This window comes from Coregonus lavaretus, assembly GCF_964263955.1.
Source record: "Coregonus lavaretus genome assembly, chromosome: 17".
Lineage (NCBI taxonomy): Eukaryota > Metazoa > Chordata > Actinopteri > Salmoniformes > Salmonidae > Coregonus > Coregonus lavaretus.
The window spans coordinates 14,810,024-14,823,944 of NC_140004.1; the positions used below are offsets into that span (position 1 = coordinate 14,810,024).

General features: G+C 50.5%; 1 protein-coding gene across 2 annotated transcripts in view; it reads left to right on the forward strand.

The window, feature by feature from the left end:
• The window catches only part of LOC311144796 (neurogenic locus notch homolog protein 1-like), a 48,285-nt gene that overhangs the window by 6,759 nt on the left and 27,605 nt on the right, over positions 1 to 13,921 (forward strand). For both annotated transcript variants that reach the window (XM_084180931.1, XM_084180932.1), the window contains exons 3-4: positions 7,252 to 7,514; positions 7,716 to 8,054. In XM_084180931.1, the coding sequence (XP_084037057.1) occupies positions 7,252 to 7,514; positions 7,716 to 8,054 (602 nt within the window). The remainder of the gene's footprint in view (positions 1 to 7,251; positions 7,515 to 7,715; positions 8,055 to 13,921) is intronic.

The window sequence follows — 13,921 nt, forward strand, 5'->3', positions numbered from 1 at the left end:
CCCCTCCTTCAGAAAGACATAAATAGCCCAGTTAGCGCCTGAGGCGAAGGTTTCCATGACAGGTTCTAATCTGCAGGCACTGTATTCAAAGAGCTGGAACTGATATAACCTCGGATAATCAATGTCTCAAGTGTTTGTCCAGGCTTTAATGAATTCCCCTTTGGATAGCTAGCTAGATGGCCTAGCTACGTGTGTGTTAAAACTCTCTCTCTGACTGAAGTGAAATAAGAAGCAGGCCCATTTATTCCCTGGCATGAGTGGTGTGGTGGTGACTGAATATAGTATAGTCATCATGAATGAAAGCCAGCCCTGGTCCTGGCCAGAGATGCTTCAATGCAACCTCTGTTTGCTACGAGGCAGATGAGTCCCTGCATTTTAGTCCCCCACCCCCCACACCCATCCTTTCATTCAGACACAGGAAACAGCCTCGAAGGACCGGGGGAAGAAAAGGTGCTGTATTGTATGTGATCATATCATCACACAGGGCCCTGGGCTTTCATGGGCCGCCGGGCCTGGGTCGGCATCCCTTTGGCACAAACCTCAGTGGAGAGAAGGAGGAGCTGAACTGAGCCGCTTTCTGTTCTGTTCTGTTCTGACTTCTGACTGATTGAAGTGACTTGATGTTGGGCAACTTCAACGCTGGATTAGAGATACAGTATTTGAGCCTGAGGGGTGACACATGACAAAGAAAAAAATTCACATACACTTTGATCACCGACTAATATGACTGACAGCGAGGCAGTCTGTGTGTGTGCATGTACGTGTACGTGAGTGCAGCGGGGCAGGAAAGAAAACAACAATAGAGGAACATTTCCTGATTTGATGAATTTGAGCCCGACCACCTGTCTTTGGATCATAACCGAACAACTGAAAGGGACTTGCATTACCCACAAGGCAGCACGCTCCATAATACCCATGATTACTTGTGGTTTTGCCATTCAACTCCAAACAGAATACTTCTGCCTCACAGTGGCAGGTGTTCTATGAACTTCCACACACACAAATTCACACAGGATACTCTTCACAAAGAGATCACAAAATGTAAGTTAATGGCTTTCTTCTGGATGGAGTGATAAGGAGTGCTTTAAAAAAGTTTGAAAAATGGCAACAAACAGTCTGAAATGATGTCTAAACTAAAGCCAAGGGCATCTGTTTGAATCACCTAAACTTCATAAAATGAATTAGAATTACTTCATTTTCTCATAGGTAGACCTCAACCAAACACAACACTGAGCTTAGTGTACGCTGTACAGGAACTACCTCGTCAGGGTCTGCTTCCGTGTCACACACCTTCAGCCACCTTTAATCACTTAAGAGGTTCCTAGCCTTGTAAAGCAGCAGGCTAAACAGGAGCAACACCACCACTAGTCATTAGGAGAAGGCAGCATGAGTCAGAAGTCCTCCAGGCAGCCTCCTTCCCTGGCCCTGTTCCTGTCTCTCTCCATAACTCCCCTGCTGCTCCTGTCTCCCTCCTGCCTCCCCCTGTCTCTCCTCCTGCCCCTTGCTCTGTGTTGTGTCCCTGTCCCTGGGGGAGTGGTTCCTTTCCCATGGGCTCTGTCAGTAATAGGGCCAAATAAACAGGCCTCTAATGAACGCTACCAGATGTGGGCTGGGAAGCTACGATTAGAGAGAGAGAGGCTGAGGCACAGCATCACAGCAGGCCCTGGGGGAGTGCTTTTAAACAGATCAGACAAGACTAAAGGATACTTAGCAGAGGCACAGACACCAAACAGACAGGAAATGAGAGTGGAGAGGAACAAGGCAGGGGAAAACAGTGTTCCTATCACAGTTTGACTCCAGGCTGGAGGCAGTTTAGAGAGAGGTGGAGGAGGCATGTAAAAGAGAGACAGACTGTAAAAAAACAAAAACACTTAATTAGCTCGAGGCCCAAAATGGTCAAGTTTGTCACTTTCTCGATTCTGTGTTGAAATTGGAAAAAGAAGAGGTTAAATTCTCAAAATGATTCATGGTGTTGTTGTGAAAATGTTATTGGAACCGGTCAAGTGTCTTTTTGTCTTATAGCACAGACAGACCAACCTAAACATCTGCCGTGCGCAGTTAATCATCTGCTGGGTGTCGACGAGTTTTGCGATTCAACATTTCCCGAATCGTCAGGAAATTAATAGAAAATGACGGCTGATGTTCAGTGGTCAGATGCGAATGGACGGCCACCCTGTGCTAATTACAGTTAGTCAGCGTGGTCTGATTGACCCTTTTAGAGAAACTACAGTACAATACTGTAGGTGAATGGTGAACACAGCTCCATGGCTGTCGTAGGCTGTATTGAGGAGTGGAGCCTGTACGTCTCTGTGCGTGTGTGTGTGTGTGTGTGTGTGTGTATATGTGTGTGTGTTCATATGTACGCCTGCGTGCCTGTGTGTCTTCAAAGCACAGTGCCTTTCTGTGCGTGGTGACCTCAGAGAGTGACAGATGGCAGATTGGGCCAAAAGTGGGGAAACCCCCAGAGTGGTGTCTGCTCCTGAGGTCAGATGTTATGACAACATCTGCTCCCCGCCTGGGCTGATCCTCGGCCGCCCGCTGCACACTGCAGCACAGACACACGAGCACACACACAGACCCTTTGCCACGGGCTACTTGTGGCCAAGAAGAAAAGCAATCTCAGCAGGACAATGGAGACTATTGGGGCAGGCAGGGAGGAACGACAGTCACAGGATAACAACAACAGTATAAGCCTGATTACAGAGGTTCCCCTGTTATACGACACCACTCCGGCCCGCCACACACCTGATATTTGAACAGCTTCTGATTCTTCTCCTCTTTTCAGGTTTTCTTTATTTAACTTTCTAGCAGATAGTTTACCTGCTGCCAAGATTAGCATACTCTAGATGACGGGGCCAGGAGTCTGTTGTAGCAGCTGCTTTTCACTGTTTGTTTTGAACGGTGCAAACTAAAGACTCCATAAAAGAGTAGCTGTGTGTCTTTTGTTTTGCCCTTTTATAGTCTGTGTGAGCCATTTAAGACGGTTAGCCATGTGTGTCCTGTAAAACGTATTTTGTTCTGTCTGCCTATTCGTCGACCTCTCACTAAGTTAAAGAGCAAACTGTTAGCATTCTTGGCTAGCGCGCGCTGAGGTTGACTCTGTTCAAACGCCAGGGCCAGAGTGCCACGTGGACCGAGGCAGAGGAGTGGGTGCTTTATGTATTTGTCTTTGAGGCCCCAGTGTGAGACATTGGGCTGTGTTGTGAGGACAGGCAGGTCTCTTGGCCCCTGTTTGCGTGTGCGTGTGTGAGAGACGTTGGGCTGTTTGTGAGAACAGGCAGGTCTGGGCCTGGTTTAAAAAGCTGGTGTGAGTTTTTGCAGAGCTCCGTGAAGTGAGGCTGCCAAGAGCCTCCATTGAGGACTGAAGTCCAGTGGTTCAGGGATAGGTACAGGAGACGAGTGGGGCGGGAGGGGGGGGGGGGGGGCTCTTGGCAGCCTCACTTTACGGAGCTCTGCAAAAACTCACACCAGATTTTTAAACCAGGCCCAGACCTGCCTGTTCTCACAAACAGCCCAACGTCTCTCACACACGAACACACAAACAGGGGCCAAGAGACCTGCCTGTCCTCACAACACAGCCCAAACCAGCAACCTCCTCTCTTCACTGGCTTCCCACTAACCCTCCATCCCCCCCTCCCCTCCAAAACCAGTTCAATTTACTTTCTTTCAGACAGCTTTTGTTTGTGTTTCTCTGCGTCGTTTAAGTGTGTTTGGGTTGACCAGTGAAAAGTAACACCCAGGTTCAAACTGAGGTTTTTGAAGCCAAGACCCAGTCGAGAGAGAGTCATAAATCCTAATATGGTGGCTTACAAAACCAGTCAACCCTATGGACGCCATGAAAAGAGAGAGGGGGGGGGAACAGTTGGCGGGAAAGAGAGTGAAAAAAGGTACATGGAGGAGGGGGGAGTAAACGGACGGTCAGTCGTACGAAGGCTCCATAAGGAGGAAGTGAAAAGAAGACCGAACGAAGGACCAAAAAAAGAGAGAGAGAGAGAGGCCAGATGGAAAGGAGAGAGGAAAAACTTGTTTGTGGACAGAGGGAAGAAGGAACAGAGAGGAGAAGGTTTAACAGCTGAATGCACACTCTCAGCTTGGAGGCTCCCGGCCTGCCTGTGGTCAGATCTGAATGAGGAGGAGAAACAATGGAGCCACTCATCCTACCCCCTCCACTGCTCCAGGGCTGAGGGTTAGGGGGGGCATTCAGATGCCTGAAGCCCAGTCCCCAGCTATTCTCCTGGGGGGATGAAGAGGGGCATGGAGGGCGCAGAAATGGGTGATGGAGGGAGGGGTGAGTGAGCGGTGGCCAGGCAGCAGCTGCCGTCCCCTCATTTACATGAACACCTGCTCCGTGGCTGCAGCCTTTTGGGAACGATGGTGTGACGCATGCTCTGCCTCACGACCCCAGCACCAGGCTCCCGCTATGTCTGCACTGTCCCCCTCTCTGGGAGACCTGGATTGGCTTATAGACTCTCACTATTTCAGAACTGCATTGCTATGAATGCTGCCTGGCAGAATGCTTCTACAATCTTATACATCTCTGTCATAATTAAAAAAGATAGTGAATTATCTGAACAATTAAAGGGCTTGTAGTGAAACTCTGGAGAGCAAGGATGAACTGAGCATGTGTTCTTCTCACCACAGGAAAATACATTTGATCATGTTTAGATTTAGAATAGTCCTAAAATAGCATATGGTGATGTTGGGACATTAGTAGATGGCCTTTTCTCCTCCTTTGCACTCCAGATCTCTCTAGAAAAAACCTGACAAACATTCTCCCTGTAACCCAAGAGGGATGATTCCATAGTATATCCCAGTGCTTGGAAACTAGAGGTAGCCTAGGCTACCATTAAAGCAGTGTGACATGCCATCGGGCCCTTAATGTTTGTGTAGCTAGTGCCCAGCCTAGCATGTGATGTTTTCTTTCCCTGGCCACCCTAATCCCGTGAGAGAGAGACCCTGTCTAAACACACGTCTGTCCCCACAGGGGGCCTCTGCTTGGCCCTGGGCCCCCAGCCCCGCTCACACAACCAACGGCCCCCTGGGAATGTTTGGGGAGGTGATTTAGTCAGCCCCATTAAGGCTAATAGTAATAGACTCATAGCTGTCTATGTTATAGTATTTTGGAGTGACAGAACTTTTAACGGTATTTAAAGGTTGCTGAGACATTCTAATACTATGGAATCCCCCAGAATGAGACACAGGAGCTATAATCAACAACCTCCAATAAAAATGACTCAGCTTTTTAGGGACTGTATTGAGTTTCCTTTCTTTTTCGGCTTCAGAACAATCCCTACTTCTCACTTAAAACATTGTTTTTGTGTTTAATTTTTCTTTGTTTTGCCTTGGAGGAATTGACAAGGAATTAGTGAAAGTTTCACTAGGAGGATGACTGATACCAAAAGTGTCTGTGTGGCTCTAGAGTTTGCAGTGCTATCTCTCTATATCCCTTGTCTCTGGCTGTCAGAGAGCGAGAGAGAGAAAGAGACTATACAGTAGAAGAATACAGGGCATTGAGGTGGAGGAACACTGCTTTGAAGTCTCCATAATGTTATCTCTGAGTTCAAAGACAGGCATAGACACTGCCTTGTCCTTTTGAATGAATGAGCCTGAAAAAAGTGGAGTGGAGCATATTTCTCGCTAAGAGCTGTTGAAGGGGGCCATGGTGGCTACTTTTGTCAAAAATGAGACTGGAATATGTACAAAAATTCAGTCAGCTCGTCAGAGTCCAGTTCAATGTTGTTGTGTAGTGTTGATGAAGGGAGTCAGTCTATCCATAATGACCACCCTCCAACCATGTGGAAAACAGTACAGAAACCCTCTGGATGACAAATGGGAGCATTTGGTAGCAGTGAGGTTCCAAACTGACAGTGGTGGGTTATCTCTTTCCACTGACCCTGACCACCTCCCTGATCTCACTAACCTCTCTGACCACTTCTCTGTGTGTGCGTGTGCTTGTGTGTCTGTGCAGTCTGTGTGCACATTGTGTGTGTGGCCCTTTGTTGGGATTTGACCTTGTGTCGCCTCGGGGGACTCTCCATGCCCTGTCATTGTAATAGTAAATGTGTGAATCCATCTCCACTGACGCGGAGAACGCTGTCCCCCACTCTCTTCCTCCCTCTCTTCTTCTCTCTTTGCCTCTCTCTTTCTCTCTCTCTCTCTCAATTCAATTTCGATTCAAGGGGCTTTATTGGCATAGGAAACATATGTTTACATTGTCAAAGCAAGTTAAATAGATAATAAACAATCAGACATTAACAGTAAATATTACACTCACAAAAGTTTCAAAAGAATAGAGACATTTCAAATGTTATATTATGGCTATGTACAATGTTGTAATGATGTGCAAATAGTTTAAGTACAAAAGGGAAAATAAATCAACATAAATATGGGTTGTATTTACAATGGTGTTTGTGCTTCACAGGTTGCTCGTTTTTTTGTGGCAACAGGTCACAAATCTTGCTGCTGTGATGGCACACTGTGGAATCTCACATTCTCTCTGGGAACCGTTTGCTGGGGGCCACTTTACGACTCTAAGAGGACCTGTGAGAAACATCACAGGGGTGGATGATGCCTCCTGTCCCACCCCCTGCCCCCCATGTCCTGCAGTCAATGTTTTATGGCCTAAAACACATTGTCTGAAAGGACAACAGTGAAAAGGCAAATGTGCTGTTTAGCTGCATAGTTTCTCATGGCTGCGTTGTAAAAACAGTCGGCTGGATAGAGAGAGAGAACATCCTGACTGAGCCCTCAGATCGTCTTTCACAGAGAGCAGGGACTAGTTAGTTACTTAGGGACTAGTTAGTTACTTAGTTAGTATCAGGCTGATGCTGTTTCCCAGGCTGCTGAAGGTTTATATTGATGAGCACACAATAGGAACATCTCAATAGCCTAAAGTGGCTTCCTCTCCTTGTTTGCACTGACCTCTGAAAACATCAGAGGTGAAAGTAATAAAGTGGATGCCAACTAGTACGTATTTGCTTTCACTCTTGCTGCTTTCCCATATCTTCCATCTGCTAAAACAGACAAAGACAGGTTGCATTGCACTGGCCACACATGCTTGACTCGTGTTAACTTAAAAAAATACATTTAGCGCTATGGGTTTTGTTGTCAGTCCATACCTGTTGAATACAACTTTTCCTTAACCCTTAGTGCTATTATTATTTGCTGACTCACCCTGCCTTTCTCTCTCTCTCTCTCTCTCTCTCTCTCTCTCTCTCTCTCTCTCTCTCTCTCTCTCTCTCTCTCTTCCAGGTGTCGGGATGGTTACGTGGGGAACAGTTGTCAGCACAGGGACCCCTGCACCTACTCTCCATGTAAAAATGGCGGCTCGTGTCGCGTGGTGCCCCGTGGGAATTCAGTGGACTTCACGTGTTTCTGCCGGCCAGGCTTCACGGACCGCCTATGTCTGACGCCCATCGACAACGCCTGTCTCAGTTCACCCTGCCGGAATGGTGGCACTTGCGACCTGGTCAACCTCAGAGAGTACAAGTGTAGATGTCCCCCTGGCTGGTCAGGTAAACACTGTCATATTTACTACTGCTGAATACTCTAGTAGTAACAAATAGCATTACTAACCGGTCTTCTGTTCTTTAAAATATTAAAACTGACCATGGTTACAACTAATTGTAGCACATAAAACAAAACAAGGAGCTGTCTATGTAAATAAAGATCAAAATCATGATTTTATTTACAAGATGTGTGTCTGTCTCTTTCAGGGAAGCAGTGCCAGCAGGCAGACCCCTGTGCCTCTAATCCCTGTGCCAACGGCGGGCAGTGCACCCCCTTTGAGTCCCACTCTATCTGCTCCTGCACCCCGTTCTTCTATGGCCAGACCTGCAAGCAGGACGTCAATGAGTGTGCCCAGAGCCCCTCACCCTGCAAGAATGGAGGCGTGTGTGTGAACGAGGTGGGCACCTACCGCTGCCAGTGTCCCCAGGAGTATACGGGCAAGCACTGCGATACCCGCTACCTACCATGCAATCCCTCCCCCTGCCACAATGGGGGCACTTGCGTCCAGAAGGGAGACACCACCTATGAATGCTCCTGTGTTCCAGGTACTGTTCTGTTTAATGTTGTCCCATCTGATCCACTATGGGCCGAAGCCTACATTTACAGTGCCTTCAGAAAGTATTTCTACCCCTTTTCAAAATGTTGTTGTTTTACAGCCTGAATTTAAAATGGATTAAATTGAGATTTTTGGTCACTGGCCTACACATAATACCTCATAATGTCCAAGTGGAATTATGTTTTGGGCAAATGTTGATATTTCTGTATTTCATTTTCAAGACATTTCTAAAACATGTTTTCAAATTATCATTATGGGGTATTGTGTGTAGATGGGTGAGAAAACAAATATATTTAATCCATTTAGAATTCAGGCTGTAACAACAAAATGTGGAATAAGTCAAGGGGTATGAATACCTTCTGAAGGCACTGTACATTACATTTTAGTCATTAAGCAGACGATTGTATCCAGAACGATTAACTATCAGGCCATTTAACTATGGGACATTTTGAGTTATGTGAGATTATATTAAGTTAGGATTTGACCATGTATGAACTTTCAAGTTGTGCAATCCATTTCCACTTAGGGGCTGCTTTAGTGTTTTCTCCACCAGTCTATCCAACTTAAGCCAAACATCTAAAACAGCTGTGAAATAAACTAGTGGTACGGTTCTCTAGTGGCTGGTCAGGATGATGTTATGATGTGAGTACGGGCGGAGGGAGCTTTGTGTAGTGGTTATACAATGCTGTGTGTGTGAGCTTTGTGTAGTGGTTCCACAGTGCTGTGTGTGTGTGAGCTTTGTGTAGTGGTTCCACAGTGCTGTGTGTGTGAGCTGTGTGTAGTGGCTCCACAGTTCTGTGTGTGTGTGAGCTGTGTGTAGTGGCTCCACAGTGCTGTGTGTGTGAGCTGTGTGTAGTGGCTCCACAGTGCTGTGTGTGTGAGCTTTGTGTAGTGGCTCCACAGTGCTGTGTGTGTGTGAGCTTTGTGTAGTGGCTCCACAGTGCTGTGTGTGTGAGCTGTGTGTAGTGGCTCCACAGTGATGTGTGTGTGTGAGCTGTAGGGCTGGGTGATATGGCCTAAAAATAATTGCAAAAAAAAATAATATATGGTCGATTCACAATATATATCTCAATGTTTTCTCTAAATAAGCTTTGTTGTACAATTAAAGGTCAAATAAATCAAATCAAATCAAATTGTATTTGTCACATACACGTGTGTAGCAGATGTTATTGTGGGTGCTGTAGGTGTCCTGGAGGGCGGGTAGTTTGCCCCCGGGAATGCGTTCGGCAGACCGCACCACCCTCTGGAGAGCCCTGCGGTTGCGGGCGGTGCAATCGCCGTACCAGGCGGTGATACAGCCCGACAGGATGCTCTCAATTGTGCATCTGTAAAAGTTTGTGAGGGTTTTAGGTGCCAAGACAAATTTATTCAGCCTCCTGAGGTTGAAGAGGCTCTGTTGCGCCTTCTTCACCACACTGTCTGCGTGGGTGGACCATTTCAGTTTGTCAGTGATGTGTACACCAAGGAACTTGAAGCTTTCCACCTTCTTCACTGCGGTCCTGTCGATGTGGATAGTGGGGTGCACCCTCTTCTGTTTCCTGAAGTCCACGATCATCTCCTTTGTTTTGTTGACGTTGAGTGAGAGGTTATTTTACTGGCACCACACTCCCAGAGCCCTCACCTCCTCCCTGTAGGCTGTCTAGTCATTGTTGGTAATCAAGCCTACTACTGTTGTGTTGTCTGCAAACTTGATGATTGAGTTGGAGGCGTGCTTGGCCACGCAGTCATGGGTGAACAGGGAGTACAGGAGGGGGCTGAGCACGCACCCTTGTGGGGCCCCAGTGTTGAGGATTAGCGAAGTGGAGATGTTGTTTCCTACCTTCACCACCTGGGGGCGGCCCGTCAGGAAGTCCAGGACCCAGTTGCACAGGGCAGGGTTCAGACCCAGGGCCTCGAGCTTAATGATGAGCTTGGAGGGTGCTATGGTGTTGAATGCTGAGCTGTAGTCAATGAACAGCATTCTTGCATGGGTATTCCTCTTGTCCAGATGGGATAGGGCAGTGTGCAGTGTGATGGCGATTGCATCGTCTGTGGATCTATTGGGGTGGTAAGCCAATTGAAGTGGGTCTAAGGTGACAGGGAAGGTTGAGGTGATGTGATCCTTGACTAGTCTCTCAAAGCACTTCATGATGACAGAGGTGAGTGCTACGGGGCGATAGTCATTTAGTTCAGTTACCTTTGCTTTCTTGGGTACAGGAACAATGGTGGCCATCTTGAAGCATGTGGGGACAGCAGTCTGGGATAGGGAGAGATTGAATATGTCCGTAAACACACCAGCCAGTTGGTCTGCGCATGTTCTGAGGACGCGGCTAGGGATGCCGTCTGGGCCGGCAGCCTTGCGGGGGTTAACAAGCTTGAATGTCTTACTCATGTCGGCTACGGAGAAGGAGAGCTCACAGTCCTTGGTAGTGGGCCGTGTCGGTGGCACTGTGTTATCCTCAAAGCTGGCAAATAAGGTGTTTAGCTTGTCTGGAAGCGAGACGTCGGTGTCAGCGATGTGGCTGGTTTTCCTTTTGTAGTCCGTGATTGTCTGTAGACCCTGCCACATACGTCTCGTGTCTGAGCCGTTGAATTGCGACTCCACTTTGTCTCTATACTGATGTTTTCTCCGTTTAATTACCTTGCGGAGTGAGTAGCTACACTGTTTGTATTCTTCCATATTCCCAGTCACCTTGCCATGGTTAAATGCGGTGGGTTCGTGCTTTCAAATTTGCGCAAATGCTGCCATCTATCCACGGTTTCTGGTTAGGGTAGGTTTTAATAGTCACAGTGGGCACAACATCTCCTAAACACTTCCTGATAAACTCAGTCACCGTTTCAGTGTATTCGTCCAAATTATTTTCGCTGTCACGATCGTCTGAAGGAGGAGACCAATGCGCAGCGTTGCGAGTGAACATGATGACTTTATTAACTTAAAGCAACCACGAAGAAAACAACAAATGACGATCCGTGAAGTTCTATACTGAATACTACTAACAGCAACAAAGAAACAATAACCCACAACACAAAGGAAAAAACACACCGAATATATATGGCTCCCAATCAGAGATAACGAGCCGACAGCTGACACTCGTTACCTCTGATTGGGAGTCATCGACCAATCACCACATGACACAAACAAAATGAGACTCACCCATTCCCAACACCACCAAATGAAATACACCCAACACAAGAAAATGAACAACCCTGGCTCAATATAAACGTCCATAGAGCCAGAGTGTTACAGTACCCCCCCCTAAAGGTGCGAACTCCGGGCGCACCAGCATACAGTCTAGGGGAGGGTCTGGGTGGGCGTCTGTCCACGGTGGCGGTTCTGCTTCTGGTCGTGGTCCCCATCCCACCTTAGTCACTCTCCGCTTCCGTCCTCCCTTCCTCATGACCACCCCCCCACTCAACCCCACAGGATTAAGGGGCGGCACCGGACTCAGGGGCAGCACCGGGATAAGGGGCAGCACCGGGACAAGGGGCAGCACCGGACTACGGGGCAGTACCGGACTAAGGGGCAGCACCGGACTAATGGGCAGCACCGGGATAAGGGGCAGCACCGGGACAAGGGGCAGCACCGGACTACGGGGCAGTACCGGACTAAAGGGCAGTACAGGACTAAGGGGCAGCACCGGGCTAAGGGGCAGTACCGGACTACGGGGCAGCACCGGACTAAAGGGCAGCACCGGGCTAAGAGGCAGTACCGGACTACGGGTCAGCACCGGGCTAAGGGGCGGCACCGGACTCAGGGGCAGCACCGGACTAAGGGGCAGCACCGGGCTGAAGGGCAGTACAGGACTAAGGGGCAGCACCGGGCTGAAGGGCAGTACAGGACTAAGGGGCAGCACCGGGCTAAGGGGCAGTACCTGACTAGATGGCGGATCCTGGCTGGCTGGCTCTGGCGGATCCTGGCGGGACGGCTCTGGCGGATCCTGGCGGGACGGCTCTGGCGGATCCTGGCGGGACGGCTCTGGCGGATCCTGGCGGGACGGCTCTGGCGGATACAGGCTGGACGGCTCTGGCGGATACAGGCTGGACGGCTCTGGCGGATCCTGGCGGGACGGCTCTGGCGGATCCGGGCTGACCGGCTCTGGCGGATCCTGGCTGGCCGGCTCTGGCTGATCCTGGCTGGACGGCTCTGGCGGATCCTGGCGGGACGGCTCTGGCGGATCCAGGCTGGACGGCTCTGGCGGATCCAGGCTGGACGGCTCTGGCGGATCCAGGCTGGACGGCTCTGGCGGATCCTGGCTGGACGGCTCTGGCGGATCCTGGCTGGACGGCTCTGGCGGATCCAGGCTGGACGGCTCTGGCGGATCCAGGCTGGACGGCTCTGGCGGATCCAGGCTGGACGGCTCTGGCGGATCCGGGCTGACCGGCTCTGGCGGATCCTGGCTGGCCGGCTCTGGCGGATCCAGGCTGGACGGCTCTGGCGGATCCAGGCTGGACGGCTCTGGCGGATCCAGGCTGGACGGCTCTGGCGGATCCTGGCGAGACGGCTCTGGCGGATCCGGGCTGACCGGCTCTGGCTGATCCTGGCTGGCTGACGGATCTGGCTGCTCATGGCTGGCTGACGGATCTGGCTGCTCATGGCTGACTGACGGATCTGGCTGCTCATGGCTGGCTGACGGATCTGGCTGCTCATGGCTGGCTGACGGATCTGGCTGCTCATGGCTGGCTGACGGGTCTGGCTGCTCATGGCTGGCTGACGGGTCTGGCTGCTCATGGCTGGCTGACGGATCTGGCTGCTCATGGCTGGCTGACGGGTCTGGCTGCTCATGGCTGGCTGACGGATCTGGCTGCTCATGGCTGACTGACGGATCTGGCTGCTCATGGCTGGCTGACGGATCTGGCTGCTCATGGCTGGCTGACGGATCTGGCTGCTCATGGCTGGCTGAAGGGTCTGGCTGCTCATGGCTGACTGACGGATCTGGCTGCTCATGGCTGGCTGATGGTGCTGGCTGGGAGGCTGGCGGTGGAGGCGGACCCCAGCCTCGGATAGCAGTCATCACCTCCAGCAGGGCGGCTCCCATCTGCAGGATCTGCTCTTTCTGGTTCCGAACCTGAGCTTCCAGTCTAGTATGGGCTGCGTCGGCTCCTGCTGATTCCATAGCAGGTGTCTGATTCTGTCTGGCGGACGGCTCTGCAGGCTCATGGCAGACGGACGGCTTTACAGGCTCAGTACAGACGGGCGGCTTATGCAGCGCTTGGCAGACGGGCAGTTCAGACGCCCTAGGACAGACGGCAGACTCTGGCCGGCTGGCGACGCACATCGTGGACCTGGTGCGTGGAGTAGGAACAGACCGGCCCGTACCGGGAACACCCACCACTGGCCTTAACTGGGGATCAAGAACGGACCGGACCAGACTGGGAACACACTTCAGTCTCTCATGCCGTGCCACAACAACTTCCCCCCTTCCACTCGCCAATGGCTCCCGTAATCCGAATGCCTTCTCTCCAGCTCTACCTGTGGCAGCCTCCTGCTGCCCAGGCGCCCAAGCCATGTGCCCCCCCCCAAAAAATTTTTGGGGAGTAACCACGGGCTTCCAGCCTCGACTCCGCGCTTCCTCTTCGTACCACCTCCTCTCGGCTGCAGCTGCCTCCAGCTCTTCACGAGGGCGGTGATATTCCTCCTCATACCACCTCCTCTCGGCTGCAGCTGTCTCCAGCTCTTCACGAGGGCGGTGATATTCCTCCGGTTGTGCCCAAGGACCCTTTCCAGCCCGAATCTCCTCCCATGTCCAAAAATCCTTAGGAGGCGTCCATAAATCCTGCGTAGGTAGGTCCTGTTGCCGCTTGTTACGCCGCTTGGTCCTCTTGTGGTGGGTTATTCTGTCACGATCGTCTGAAGGAGGAGACCAATGCGCAGCGTTG